Source organism: Lipophrys pholis (assembly GCF_963383615.2).
Source record: "Lipophrys pholis genome assembly, chromosome: 19".
In the NCBI taxonomy this organism is placed as follows: Eukaryota; Metazoa; Chordata; class Actinopteri; order Blenniiformes; family Blenniidae; genus Lipophrys; species Lipophrys pholis.
Window position 1 is genome coordinate 2663126 of NC_137647.1, and position 15823 is coordinate 2678948.

A 15823-nucleotide genomic window follows, 5' to 3' on the forward strand; every position below is an offset into this window, starting at 1 on the left:
CTGAAAACAAAAAAAGGGCTTACCATCTACCTTACAGACATCTGAATAGTTGCGTTACGTAACGGCTGCGCTGAGCTTTTGGATAACTCGGGTCTGTTCATGTTGCTGTGTTCAGCAGTCGTGTTTCTGTCGAGCTTCCGAACAGAGACGATCAGAACAACGGCTGCAGCACCGACCATTAGAAAGTCAACAGGAAGTACTCAGTCTTCTGGGTTTCTCTGTGAGAAGTTCGCATGTTTTTCCCTGCTCGCGATTACTGAAACACCAAGTCGGAGTTTCCATCGTCGGTCAAAGTCCGAATGGAAACACGACAATGCTTCACGTGAAAACGCAACGTCTTCCTTTCAGGGAGGTTTTGCGTTCACACGGCAACGTTTTGAAAACGACAGTCGTTTCGTTAGAAACGACAGAAACGGTGTCGTTAGCATGCCAGGCCACAAGTTGGCGCTGTAGTTTATTCCTGTCATGAAAAACCACACGCATCATGTGCAGAGAGAACAATGTGCCATAAGCTAGAGCTGTCAAACGGTGGCAATTTTTAAATCAGATTAATCACAGGGTTGCTGTAGATTAATTCACATTAATCTCGATTAAATATATTTTATTTCTAATCTGTAATAATCACGTTTTTTATTTTTACTTTTCAAGTTGTGTTTTCAGAGGCTCTGAGCACCGTCGTTGTGTAAACAGACCCCCAAAACGCAACAAAAGTTTTTTTTCTTTCACTTAAAAACGTCATTTTAGAATCTTTGAGATGAGGACCAGGGGCGTTAAGGCTCCTGCAGACGATTTTAACAATCTTATAAGTTCACAGCTAGCCGCACTGTACGACACGAATCGAATAAACTTTAAGCCATGACATAAAACTTTGCTGTGTACAGAGTCTACGATGAAAACAAGCCGTATCGTAGCCTACAACGACATGAGTTGAGGTGATTGCGCAATATGTGAACGTGAAAGAACAACGCGTCCTAAACGTGAACTTGAACGGAGCCTCGGCGTTGTGACGTTTATGTGTTTGGAGAGAAAACCTGAAGAAAGGAGCAGGAGGAGAATATGGACGCTCGGAAAGCGACGCCAACTTTGGCTGATCATTTTGCAACAGGAGCTTTTCGTACTTAGTTGGTATTTATTGTCATGGTCTTTCATTCTCCAACCAAACACACGACATGTAAACAGAAACAGGCCGCGGCAGCGGCAGCGACGATCGCCTAAAATATCCGACACGGTCTGATCTTGATCGTAGGCTTACCACCCGGCGCCGGGGCGTCCTTGAAGGTGAGACTTAAAGTTCCTCTCCCAGAATCCACTCGGGGAAAATCTAAATATTCAGGAGCCCGTTGTAGTTGTTGATGTCCATCTCGTTTGCAACCGGAAAAAAACCATCAACAACCAGTTTCACAACATTTCTGACTTTTCTCGTGGCTTGAAGTCTGTTACTTTGAGAAAAGCTGGCGCTTTTTTTTTCTTTTTCGGGCTGAATCGGATATTTTCGCTTGAGCTGCCGCGACGCCGTCTTTGATTTCCCAGAATCCCTTGTGGCAGGTTTCCCAAGATGGCGTCAGTCAAGAACCAAACAGTTTGATGGATACAGATTCTGGATTTGGGAAACTGCAGGTTGGAGATGAGTGTTGATGGTCTGGTTTTGGTTTGTTGCTTTACTCTCTGGGCAGAATCGCTCCTTTATGGGAAGCAGAGTTTAAAGATTTGTCCTGGTAGAGTCACTTTAAGACCGACAATTCAGAGCCACGACCACCGGTTTCCCCGGGATTCTTCGTCCCTGCCCTGCAGTGGACGAGCACATAGGGAGGAGTCTCTCTCTGTTCCGGACTGGAAGTGCACGAGTCGGAGCATCAGAGTAATTCCCGGGGAAATAAAGAGATTATTGTGAAACATTAGCTTCCATGTAGTATAATACAACGTGCAGCGTTCCCCTTGATGAGGCAGTAAGCCGGTTGTACAGTGAACATTTCCCAGACTCATTGCTTTTTTACATCATAATACCTGCTGGAGTGGACGACTCACGACAGATGTGAGGCCTCCTCCCCCGGGGGCGGGATACTCAGGATTTTGTGCATTTTAGGAGAACAACCGCAAACCATTATGTAAAAGTATGTTGGACCATTTTTAAGGTTATAGAATCTTTTTTTTTTTTTGCAGAAACATGCTGATGCTGGATGTTTAGTGAATGAACATTAGAAAAACAAAACAGGGATAAGTCTCCGCGACGTGACTGTTACTGATTGGTGCAGAAGCTTTTCCAGAGACTCAGCGAGATGTTCTGATGAAATCCTGAAGCAGCGCTTCCTTTTCAATTGAATTCATGTTCCATATGAAATTTCTATCAACTGAACAAAATGCTTGTGTTCCATTTTTCATGGTGTTTAACAGCAGGAAGCCAGCAAGGGGCCCCGTAAGGGGGGTTTCCTGCCAGTATCCAAGACCCCGTTTAAATGACAATGTTTCAAGTGTAAAAGCACAATTTATTTGCGTTTTCCTTTTCACAGAACCTTTGAATTTACACGGATATGGCAGAAATGTAAATGATGTCAGGGATGGTTTTAGGCAGAAAGACCTGAAACGGTGCATTCTAATGCATTCTGGACGACTAAACACTACATTGTGACGGGTAGATTTTTCCTTTTCTCCTTGACGTTTTTGCTGATGCGTTCAATAAACTTCCTTGCTTTGTTAAAGATAATGGCTTCTTTTCATTGGTGATGGTTTACACCTGTACCTGACTCACCTCAATCCAAACTTCACTACATGTACTTGTTTATGTCCCCTGTAGCGTCACATTGCTTCTATCTGCAGCCCTAAACCGAGCAGCTGTAAACCTTGAATATTAGATCCTATTTGTTATCTGCAGTCCTCCAGTAGCTCAGAGTCACAAGGCCTTAGAATGTCACAGTCACACTTAGTTTAATTGGTGAGGAAACAAGCATGATTGTCAATACTTATATCAAAATCAGCATTTTCACAGGAAAGAATATTTTACTCTTCAATGAAAAGCATGACTGAGCATGTGTCAACATTTTGGAAATGAAAAATTTGATTGATCATGGGTCCATAGAATAAGTCCCGTCTGTGTGGATTCTGCAGATAGAATTCTTCAGCATTTTGGAAAGACAATCCGTCCGAGTTCCTCCGCTCTGCCCCGGCATTTGAACGCACCAGGATGAATCACAGAATTATGAACCAATCAGAGGCCGCCTTTCAAAACGTATAAACCACATGGTATCGATTGACCAATCACATTGCTTGTTACAGAGCGTAATACAAAACCTGAAGTGAGTTGCTCGTTGTATACTTTGCTATATTTTGGCGAAAATAGATGAATTCAGTCAATAGGGGGCTTTGAGGCTTTGAGCAAAAACGTCTTTTCCGAAAATTGAGAAAATTGTGTTATTACTTGAAAACACTGATGTGTAAATTGGTCCACAGTCTGTAACTGTTAATATGTGATTGTCTTTTTTTTTTTTTATAAGGATTTCTTATAAATAACTTATAAGAATAAACATCTAGTAGAAGAAGGCATCCTCCAGATTCTGTCCAGTGCTTAATTAAAATTCATATCCAGGTTTTTCGCGAGTTTAATTCAAGTAAATCACCTAAAAACCCACGATACAAAATATCTGATTTGTCTGTGTGATTTTGTGTTTTTGTGTTTTACAATGGCAGGCAGCCAGCAGGGGGCCCCTTTAGGGGGATTCCCAACATGTCGCTGCGAACTGGAGGCGGTTTCAAGAATGAATATGAACCCCCCCTCCTCTGAGATGGAGGCCCCCCCTTTCTCTCCACTGCACAGTGACATTAACATGCCGGGGTTCCATTAGGGGGGTTCTCAGCGCGCCGTTGCAGTCAGAGAGGGTTTCATTGTGTCGTTGATGTTTGTGATATCTGCTGAATGTCAACTGTATCTGTATATTTATAATGTCCAAAATTACTACATTATTGGTTGTTACATTACCAAGTTTAGCTGATGTGCAGCAGTTGAAGTGTTTTCCCAGATGTTCAGCTGTTCTGCCTCTAATCCTCTGCTTACACTCACTGTGTCTTCACAAAAGGTGTCGGAGCAGCGTGACGCCGTTATCCTCTTAATCTTGGAGGCGGCTGTCCGTATCTAGGCTAGTGAGGAGCATAATCCAATTTGGCACCTTGAGCGAGTTTGGCAGGTCGGACACGAAGTAGAGGTTTCAGCACCCTGACAGAAAGAAGAACGCTCACCTTCTGCCAGGCAGGATGGGGAACACCAAGAGCAGCGCCTTGTCCAAGGAGCTTCTGGAAGACCTGAAATCCAACACCAAGTACTCGGAGACGGAGCTGTGCTCCTGGTACCAGTCCTTCCTGAAGGAATGCCCCGGCGGGAAGATCAGCAAGGAGCAGTTCGAGGGAATCTACGCCAGCTTCTTCCCGGACGCCAACCCCACGGCGTACGCCCGGCACGTTTTCAGGAGCTTCGACACCAACGCCGACGGCACGCTGGACTTCAAGGAGTACATCGTGGCGCTGCACCTCACGTCCGGGGGGAAGACGCTGCAGAAGCTGGAGTGGGCCTTCGCCCTGTACGACGTGGACGGGAACGGAACCATCAGCAAGAGCGAGATCCTGGAGATCGTTCGGGTACTTTCACTTTCACGACGTTTGGTTCGGTTTGAGTTCATTCAAACCGTCTGATTATTGAGTTTACCTTCATTTTTCTTGGTATTTTCATATATTATGTGCAAAATTCTGCCTTTATTTTTTTTTTTGCAAAACTTGGGATCCAATACCAGTTAATGTGAATTTTTCAGATTTTCCGTTTTAATTCAGTTTGTTAAGCCGAGATAATTCCGATCTTTTGGTTATGCTAGTTGTTTATTTCCAAACTACCTTACAATGAATTTCATGTGGAAAATATTAAAGGGGACGACTTTCTTTCCTGCAGTCAATATTCAACATGATTCCCGTCGACGACCAGAAGAACCTCCCAGAGGACGAGAACACGCCGGAGAAGAGAGCGGAAAAGATCTGGGAGTTTTTCGGGAAGAAGGACAACGGTAATCCGCCTAACGCACGTTTTCCAGACCCTGAAAGAAAAGTCACGCCGTATGCTGATGATCTGCTTGTGTTCCTTCGCAGATAAAATCTCGGAGGGTGAGTTTATTCAGGGCGTCATGGACAACAAGGACATCCTGCGCTTGATACAATACGACGAACCTCAGAAGATCAAGGACAAGCTAAAAGAGAAGAAGCAGTAGACGGTCGGCAGAACGAATCCGATCGCCCCGATCGATCCTACACGTGGTTCTGAGACTGTTCCACTCGCCTGTTTACAACCTGCTTCTCTTCCTCATTTCTCTCTTTTTAACTTGATCGATTCACTTTTGGTTCATTTTTGCAACCAGCCAATCAGTGTTTTCTTGTTGTCTTTTACTGAGAACGGTGATTTAGCTCTTAAAGTCGGAAACTTAAGTCAGTTAGCAACATCAGCACATTGCCTCACAGGTCAATTAGTATCTCCAGATTTTGATCATGTGATTTTCTGTTATCCTGTCATATTTCAACCAATACCACTGAATCTGTAACTGAATAATAAATACAAATAAATAAAAACATGCTAACTAGGCTAGCTAACTGATAGCCAATTGATAATTTTACGATATAAATAAACAAAACGTTGATTCAGTTCTTGGGTTAAATGTTATATATGTTGATTTAAACAAATTAACTAAAAACTAAAACTCAAACATCTTGGTAAATATCGCTAGTTAATGCTAGCTAGCATTAGATAACAAACCAAATTTGACAAAATTCAAATATACCAAACACAAACAGTTAAATCCGAGCAGACGTTACTAGTAAGACGAAGCTAATTTTGCCAAGTTGAACTGCTTTCGACTGTGTTGTTATTTTTAAAGCTCATTACACGTTGTAAAGGCAAACATGCCTTGTTGACATCTCACCTTGCCTTAGAAATGACAGCACTGTACCTGTGAAAACATTTTTCATTGATTAACTGATTTTAGCCAATTAGCATATCTACATTTGTTGCTTTTTGTGATTATTCCTCAGTGGAGATAATTTCACATTAGACTACTTTAAGTTTGAAATGTTTTGATTTTCATTTGAAGGTAAAACCAAGTTTAGATTTATGGAAAGTTTAGTCAATGTTTGTGATATTTGTCTGAAGATTTAAGGATGAAGATTTTAAATTGAAGTATTTAGCAAGAAAGAAAAAAACATGAAACGCTAGCTAAGCAGCTAATGAACTTAGCAAGCAAACAAACTATCTTTAGACTTCTGTGGATTTTCAGTTTCAGTCATTTTACGCACATTTAATTGTATTTGATTCTTGAAATGATAAATTTAAGTGCCGTCTTGGGTTATTTAGCTTCACGCTAAGCTAAAGATGCAGCGAGCAGAATAGAAAAGCAGAATAGCTGCTGTTTGTGTAGCATCTCAAATCTACGGATAACTTTGTGTGATTCAGACTATAAAGCAAATTTTTAAATATGACAACTTAATAGAATGATATGATAGTTTGTAGTCTTTAGCTTAGCCTATTAGCATGACTCAGAAACACGTGAGCCAGAAGAGTCAGGATGTCAGACTTAAGTCAGTAATTTTAAGATAATAATCCTTTCAAGCACACAGAAAAATGCATTCATTGAATACAAGTTAGATCTTTAAGCACTTTAATTTGGTTAAACTACGTTAAAAAGTGGAGCGAGCAGCAGTAATCCTCGTCTGTAGCCTCGGACTCCACTAGATAACTTCATCAGATTAAATCTCATATTTAAATGAATGTTTGATTCTCCTGGAGCTATTTAATCTGGTTTTAATCTAACAATAACTCAGGCTAAACTAATCTGACTAATGAGCCCAGTTAGCTGAGTAGCATTAACCGATACCACCACTTCTTGTAATACACACGTTTAAATATAAATTAATATTCAAATAATTAAGTCATTGGGATGGTGATAGATTTAAGATAAATTATTATTATTATTATTGATAATGATAATAATGCATTTTATTTGTACTGCATGCTACATTTGGGAATCTGAAAGCGCGAAAAACAACATAAAACAACAATATAAATAAATAAGAGTGAATAAATGAAATTAAACTGAATCAAACAGAAGCACCAAACGACGGTAGTCAGACTAATAGACTAATTTCTAGCAAAATGAAACACATATATATATATATATATATATACATGATTTGATGATACTTGGGATTTTAACCATATATATTAATGTATTTCCCGTGGTGATTTAATGTTCTCTAACAGTTCTGGAGGAGTCTAACTTTAAAATGTGGATTCCTTTATCTCCATGCCGCCTCTTCCACACTCTCCGGGTGTTCTACTTTTTTCCACGCTTGGATTCATTCATTAGATTGATGGCGAGAAAGTCGGAGCGAGAGCTGCTTATGAGGAGAATAAGGCTCAAGTTAACAATCCGCCTGCACCAGTGGATCCTATTAGTGGCTGAAGGTCAGTGGAGACGTCCAGTCGGTCAATACGGTCTGGACTGCTTTAAGTATATCAGCGTTTCACTTCAATTTCATGTTTCGCAATAATAAAAACTGCATAATTCAACTGTATCATTATATACCAACTCAGATCATCAATTAAAACCAGTGATTAAACATTTAATATGTATATTTATTTATAAATTATCGTTTTGGATTTTTTTTTTTAACTCAAAGCTGGAGCTTATATATATTTCTATCTCTGAACACTTTCCATTTCTCTGTAGCTATAAATGTTTATGGAATAAGACTCAGCATTTATAACGTCAAATAAACTTGCATACTTCCAAAAAAAAGTGTAAAAAAATATCTCAATGGTGTCTGTGATTGGACGATGGTACTAGTAGCAGTAGAAGCGACTACCGACTCTCATGCACATATAAAGTTCTGTCTTTCTGCTGGTTTCAATACGTCCTTGATACTATAAAGATTCTGTGAGTTACGATGAGAACTGGTCGGCGACATTTCTTCCCAAAAATGTAAGAAATCATAGCATACATGCTAACATGCTAACCTGTGCTCATTATAACATTTCTATTGGTCTAAAGTCAATTAAAAGATGTGAAAACAGCATGCCTGAGTTATTTTCAGTAAACAAATTTGACCGAACAAATACAAGTGTGTGCCGTCACCTAAATGCTAAACATGCTAAACATGCTGCCGCGAGCTAACGCTAAAGTTATTTCTAATATTATACTGAATCATAGGATTCGCCATAAGGTATTGTTTCTTTTTGACCGACAATTTAGTAAAATAAATTCTAATTTTATTTACTAAATTGTCGGTGAAAAAAAACCAATATCAGAAAGTTAAGATGACAAAAGGAACATAATTCAGCTACAATTAGCCAAACTAGAAGTTAGAAATTTAGTTGCGTAAACGCGATGTGACGTTCATTTGTGTCTCAATTTATTCTAAAAAAAAAAACATCTCAGATATTATAATGCGGATTATTAGGTGATTTACTTTTAAACTTGAATTAAACTTGAATATTAATTTGTTATTAACCACCAGACATGATCTCTTGAATTCCTTCTTCTCGTAGAATTTTAGGCTCATAACTTATAAGAAATTTCGATAAAAACACGTTACCACAGTTGCAGACTGTCGACCCGTTTACAAGTGAAAATGCAAAACTTTGTCTGTTTACACGACAACGGTGCGTGGAGCCACTGAACGCACAAACTTTTGAAAACAACTTTTGTTGCCCGTTACGCCCATAGTAACTAGCCCTTCTGCACATGCTCTGTAGAGCCAATCAGAACAATGTTTCCTCCGTGATGTCATGACTCCCAGTCCGTATTCTCGTGGGACTTGGTTACTTTTATTTTGACAGTCACCGTAATAACAATCCAACTTGGTGGTCTGTCCACTACAATGTCCGTGTTCTCCCATTATTAATGTTTAGAACTCATTGTTCTCTGCTGCATGTGTGTGTGTGGTTTCAGTACTAAAACAAACAACACCCACTAGTGGCCTCAGTTGCTAACTAACTACATCATTTTCAACAATTCTGCCGTTGCCGTGCAAATTCTAAACTTTTCTGAAAGGAAAACACAAAAATTAAGCTTTTCAACTTGAAATGTTGTCGTGTAAACCTAGAGCACCCACTGGTGGCCAACATGAAAACTACATTGCTTTCAGTGTTTTTGATCTTCCCATGTAAACTCGCATCGATTTCAAATCACATAAACGCAAAACCTTTCTGAAATGACGCGTTTTAACCTGAACAGGTCCAATGTGTTATGACCTCTAACAATCAACAAAAACATCCACAAGTTTCCTCTTGATTTCATCCGAAGGTGCGACACTCGCCTAAAACCCGGCGGCAGTTTGAGTTTGGCCGGTGGGACGTTGGTTAAAACCCCGGGACGACCTTCTGCTCTGCGATAAAAATTCCACAAATGTAGTAGAGGCGAACACATGAAAACCCCAGACGACGACATTTTATTTTGAAAGAGGAGATTTATTTGGGACGCTGCGTTACTTGGCATGCCGCTCTGGACGGAGGTCGCCTCCCATCGAACCTCATGGGAACGGCCACGGCCACGCCCCCGGAGACGTTCACCACGGAACATGAAGAATGAAACAGAGCTGCTCACAGGAAGTGCACGACATCGACACACACTGAGAAAAACCTCTACAACACAGAATCTATTTAAAACCTGCACCAGTCCCCATCCGATATCACTCCTCTGCTTTTTTTAAATATATATATAGATATATATATATCCTACGTCCTCTTGAGGAAACCGAAGCAGGTGGGAATAATAATCTGGATTGAAATGTAAAGACGACGACAGACGGACGGACGAACACGAGGAAACAGGAACTGTCTGTACATGCACTGCAGCTGGCTTTTGTTCCACTGGATCCTTCAACACATGAAAAGTCTTACCACCTTTTTTTTTTTTCTTTTTCTTTTGCTGTTTCATGCCCCCCCCCCACGTCACCATAAAGTTAGTTTCTGTACGTTTACCCAACGAACAACATGGCACAGTGCAAACACTCCGGTCAACATACATCCAAGCCTGTTATGTACAAATGTACACGGATGCAGAAGATATCAAGGACATTCCAGGTATTTTAACCGTTAGGCACTAAAAGGTGTTTCAGTGTGACTTGGACCACCTTTTTCCACCGGACTGATCCAAACAAAAAGAAAAATAAAGACCCTGGCCTGAAACTGACGGAGATCAAATCCTCCTCGAGGGGCCTGATTCACTAAAATCCTCAAGAAACTGCACGTTAACCAGATTAAATGTCATTTGGTTTTGGTAAGTAAATGGAAGCAACTTCATGTAATGACCAATAACGTAATCATTTTGCCATTTTTAATGTAATAAATCCAGTAATAGAGTAATATTTGATGCTTTAACGTAAGAATATTTTGCCAATAATGTATTACGCTATTAGATTATTAAAGTAGGATTTAAAAAAAACTTTTCAAAATGTAATAACTGCAGTCAATAATGAAATAATACTTAAATTACATGTAAATATACTGCAGATATTTTGAGTTTATTTTTACGTTATGTGCGTACAACACTGTTGTGTAAATCTCCCAGTGAAAAACAGTTAAAACAGCTTGCTAAAACTCAATAACATAACTAAAACTACTCAAAAAATAGATAAAAAAAGATAAAATAATTTAAAATCACCCAAAACAGTCCAAAAAAGTTAATATGACTAATATAGCAAACCAGCAATAATACTGAAATGCAAAGCAGCAAGAAATAGATAAAATGGCAAAAACAATTAAAATGGCTAAAGTGGGAAAAATCTGAATAAAAGAGGAAAATTCCTAAAAATGTTTTTAAAGAAAAAGTTAAAACAAAAAGAAGTAAATTGCAGCTGAGAAACATCATGAATGTAACGTCAGTTTTCAGTATGTAAATAAATGCTTAGTTTTCCCTTCGTTTCAGATAATTCGAACATTTCGTGGCTCCTGATTAAATGGAAACTGCTCTTTTGTTCATAAAGGTCACGGACTCCTGGACTTGTGGACGGACTAGTCGTCATGTTCAGTGAGGATACGTAACACTCTGTTATTACTGTAAAAAATCACATTATTACATTAAAAATGATCAAAGTTATTTTGTTATTGGCCGTTACACTTCTGAAGCGATCTGCTAGAAACGATGTCGGTTCTGTTCGCTCAAGGTGACCATGACAGGTTGTGCTACTGGTCATGTTCACCGTGTCCATACTTTTATTTTGACAGTCACCGGAATAACAATCCAACTTGGTGGTCTGTCCACTAGAATGTCTGTGTTCTCCCCTTGTTAATGTTTAGAGCTCTTAGTTCTCTGCTGCATGTGTGTGTGCTTTCATTACAAAAACAAACAACAGCACCCACTAGTGGCCCAATGTCAGAATTGCAACCTTCTTCCGTTTCTGTATGAACCGTTTTCAAAACGTTGCCGTGTATATGTGAAACTTTTCTAAAACGAAATGTGGTGTTCACGGGGTCTCAGTGCCGAACATCTTAGAGTGCAGCGGTCTGCAACCAAAAGCAGTTTTTCTGATTTTCCACCAAATAAAATCTGGAAAACATGCTAAAGTGAAAAAATTTAAAAATTGTATTCATGATATTTAAGAGTTACAATTGAGATATACTCTACGTTATTTTGTTTGGTAGCTTATTTGATCAATTTTTCTAAAATGGATAGTTGTCGCTCTAGATATTTTATGCACTATTTTAGCCATTTATTTGCATTTCATACTGGTATTAACAGTTTTAGCTATATTAGCTTTTAAAAATATATATTTTCAATGATTTTATTATTTTATCCTGGTTTTGTTACACAGTTTTAACTACTTTATCTGATTTTAGTAATTTTTTAAGAAAAGAAAGTTTCACCTTCTTTCGTTGTTTTTAGGCAGGAAATTTGATATTTTTAAAAAAAAATTAAAAATAAAGCAAAATTTTACACAGAATTTCAGAGGAGCTGAAGAGCCACGTGTGGCTGCAGAGCCCTGGTCTAGTGAATCAGGCCCGGCGTGTTTCTGAACTGCTGAGTGTGTGCCTTAATAACGCTTTAATCACTTTTTTTTTTTTCATAATCATGAGAAATTAATGATAAGACACAGGATAGTTGTAGAAATACCCCCCACCACCCCCCCCCAAAAAAATCAACCGTCATGATCCCACGAGTTGTGCAGCTCTCCAGACACAATAAAAGCAAGATATTCAAAAACATGCATCTCACGCCAAAACCAACCAGCAAAATATGAAAATAGATCATATTCACTCTAATGTGCTTCCGTATCCAAAATAAAGGTCATGTCCACAATCAGACTCTATCTTTTTGTTTGGTTTTCCTCAAGCGGGAAAAAAAGTGTTGATTTGAAGCTAAACAATCCAAAATACATATATATATTTATATATATATAGAGAGATTTATAGTTGTTTTTTTTTGTTTTTTTCTCAACTTTACAACAGGTAAACAGCAGAATATGTTAGATGGCATTGGAGAAGCTAAAGTTGGTTATGATGGGGTTGGACTTGAGGAGGAACATGCTGGTACTGTGACTGTTCCCCGGACTGTTTCCTTCTGGTTTGTGCGGTCAGAGCGGGGTCGGCGGACCTCGGCGGTCCCAACATGCACCGGCGCCCCCTGGCGGCTGTCGGCCGGAGGCTTTCTGGGACTGTGAACTGGCTGCGTCCGCCAGCAACTCCTCTAGACGCTCTAGATGTCCATGTCCACCGGCCGCACCTCGCCCGTCTTGTTCTCCTTCACCCACAGCTCGCGGTCTTTGCCCGGGTCCACGTTCTGCAGCAGCTGGTCCACCGGTTCCACCGTCTGGAGGCGTCAGAACGACGAAAACCGTCAAAAGATCTGGACTCGCTTTAGGTTTTAACTCCAGACGTGTCAATGCACTTCAGTGATCGAGCAGAAACCGCAGGTTTCACTACCGAAGCTCCTGGGATAAAGGTCACATCTAAAAGAAATGAGCTCAGAGAATTTCAAATCATTTAAAAAAAGCTTGATTATTATATAAGTCTGACTGAGCACTGATGTTAGATTATATGATTAAAGAATTTTAAAAAACTCCAAAGTGTCGAAACCTGAATCCGCCGACACTGGAAGGTTGGAATAATCCTGGAAATATTTCAAATGGAAGAGTTGAGCTACCTAAAAGATAAGTTTGACTATGGAATAAATGGATTGAATTTATATCCCCAACCAGCGTAGATTTTATACGACTTTCCCAACGTTTCATGAGACCTTCTCCTTTTATTTCTCTCTACTTTTGAAGACTTTTTCCTCGGAAGAAAAATTGAAGGCGTAAGCACCCTTGGTTCCATTGTTCAAATGTTCTGCATGAATTTTGTTCAAAAATAGTAAAAAAAAAACAACGTTTTTTTTATATTTCTATAATATTTTTAATTTGTTAAAAAATAAAGTTTAAAAAAATATATATTTTAACTTTATTATATATATATATTTATTTATTTATTTATTTTTAACAAATTTCATGCAGAACACTATCAAAGCAATCAACAAATAAATAAATGAAAAATAAACAACCAACTATAACAATAAAGAAACTGAGCCTGTAAGAAGAACTAATAGTGACAGAAAAAGAAGTATCATGAACAGTATTTGCAGTAGAATTCGTCGTTTGCACAGATTGAGGACCAATATTCTTACAGTGTCTTTAGATAAAGTGTCCATTTCTGCCTTTTTTTTTTTTTTTTTTTTTTTACAAATTAATCTTCCTTTAATCCCAACATAAGACTTCTTAGGTACAAATTGTACATATTGTTGTATATCTGTGTGTCGATGACAGACTTCTGTTAGTACGCCCACATGTATATGTATATATGGGAGTTGTTATAAACTGTTATTGCCTTTTTCAAATAAAAAAAGAATAAAGAAAAAATAATAAAAAAAAAATTGTCACAAAATCTGTGAAAAACAAACTTTAGAATATTTAGTAACAGAGGGAAAGAAACTTCAATTAAAATAGATGGTACTGAAATTAGCAGAGTGAGGGGAACTAAGTAGTTTAACTGCTGTTGCTGGATTAACTCAGAAGTAATTTTCTTATAATATAAAACTAAAATGGTTCAGAAAAAAGAGCAAAAAGAATAAAACTGACCATAAAAAGACAAAACAAAGAGACTGAAACAAGAAATGTGGACTGGAACGTCAGTCATCCGTGTGTGTGTGTGTGTGTGTGTGTGTGTGTGTGTGTGTGTGTGTGTGTGTGTGTGTGTGTGTGTGTGTGTGTGTGTGTGTGTGTGTGTGTGTGTCACTCACACTCTGGTTGAACATGTCCGTCTCGTGTCTCAGGGTGGTGTACTGACGCAGGTGCTGCTGGATCCACTCGATTCGCTCCACCTCCAGCTTCTCCAGCTCCTGAACAGGAGACATCAGGAGACATCGGGAAACATCAGGAGACAACAGGAGACATTGGGAAACAACAGGAGACATCAGGAGACAAGTCCACACAGGAAATTCTCCTTCCTGAAATTGAGGGGTTTAATAACAGAAAGGTAAAGTTCTGAACTCCAAACTGCTCTTGGGCCAGTACATGGATTCTGTCTCCATGGAAACGGCAGAAACATTGAAAACGATGTAGTTTTCATGTTGCGCCACTAGTCAGTGCTGTCCTAAGCTCTAAACATCAACACTGAGAGAACAAGGGACGTTCTAGTGGACAGACCAACAAGTTATTATGATGACTGTCAAAATAAAACTACCGAGTTGGATTGTTATTATGATGACTGTCAAAATAAAAGTACCAAGTCTCAGGAGAATATATGAACTGGGAGTCATGACACCACAGAGGAAACACTGCTCTGATTGGCTCTACTGAGCATGTGCAGCAGAAGTAGTTACTATGGTGACCCGGACCAGGACCAGGACCCCCCCCACCCCCCACACACACACAAACACACACTTTGCTTGATTCAGTGCAGGAGCTTTACCATGCTGGTCGTCACCATCTCCTCAAACCACTTGGACTGAGTCTGGTTGTAGAGGTCCACACAGCGCATCAAGTCGTCTCCTGAGAACACACACACACACACACACACACACACACACACACACACACACACACACACACACACACACACACACACACACACACACACACACACACACACACACACACACACACACACACACACACACACACACACACACACACACACACACACACACACACACACACCTGTTTTACATTCTTTCTGTACGTCTTTTCATGTGTTTGAGTTCTTTCGTATTCAAACGGTCCAAACAGAAGCTCAGAGGGGGCGGAGCTATTTCTGTTGTGGGAGGAGCTCCACTGCTCGTCACACAACTGTTTAATTAATGCCAATTTTATTATTTTAGTTTTATTGTTTTTCTGTATTTTTAAATGTTTCTTACTTCATTATTTTTATTATTACTATTACTATTAATATTATTATCATTATTATTATTAGTCTATTTTTGTAAAGCTGCAATGGTTTTAAATTGCTCGATGAATAAAGTTGACTTGACAATTAAAAAATTTTCATGATTGTGAATTTTCTTTTTAATTCTATTTTTGTCCATCTATATATTTATGTTTAGTTTTTTTGGTCTTAATTTGGAGAAATCATTTGCAAACGTTTGTATTTGTTCAGACTTTCAGAAATTCCCGTGTTCGACGCTGTCGACCTTTGACCTCTGACCTGCTTGTGTGGATTTCCTCCGAGCCTTCTTGATGTCTTCCTCCGTCTTGTTGCTCAGTTTGATCTCCAACTGCTGAGTCTTCACCTCCAGATCTTTCTGCCGGTCGGCCAGAGCTTTACGAGCCTGCA

General features: G+C 39.2%; 2 protein-coding genes across 2 annotated transcripts in view; one reads left to right on the forward strand and one right to left on the reverse strand.

The window, feature by feature from the left end:
- Positions 1 to 4142: 4142 nt before the first annotated feature.
- On the forward strand, positions 4143 to 6497 carry rcvrna (recoverin a). Its single transcript, XM_080488221.1, has 3 exons — positions 4143 to 4623; positions 4928 to 5039; positions 5122 to 6497. The coding sequence occupies exons 1-3, from the start codon at positions 4243 to 4245 to the stop codon at positions 5238 to 5240; spliced, it is 612 nt and encodes a 203-aa protein (XP_080344347.1). The 5' UTR covers positions 4143 to 4242; the 3' UTR covers positions 5241 to 6497.
- Positions 6498 to 12450: 5953 nt separating this feature from the next.
- gas7a (growth arrest-specific 7a) overlaps positions 12451 to 15823 on the reverse strand; it is a 30617-nt gene continuing 27244 nt past the window's right edge. The window contains exons 11-14 of the mRNA XM_080487974.1: positions 15695 to 15818; positions 14963 to 15042; positions 14292 to 14390; positions 12451 to 12827 (exon numbers count right to left, since the gene is read on the reverse strand). Coding sequence (XP_080344100.1) covers positions 12714 to 12827; positions 14292 to 14390; positions 14963 to 15042; positions 15695 to 15818 — 417 coding nt within the window. The 3' untranslated portion in view covers positions 12451 to 12713. The remainder of the gene's footprint in view (positions 12828 to 14291; positions 14391 to 14962; positions 15043 to 15694; positions 15819 to 15823) is intronic.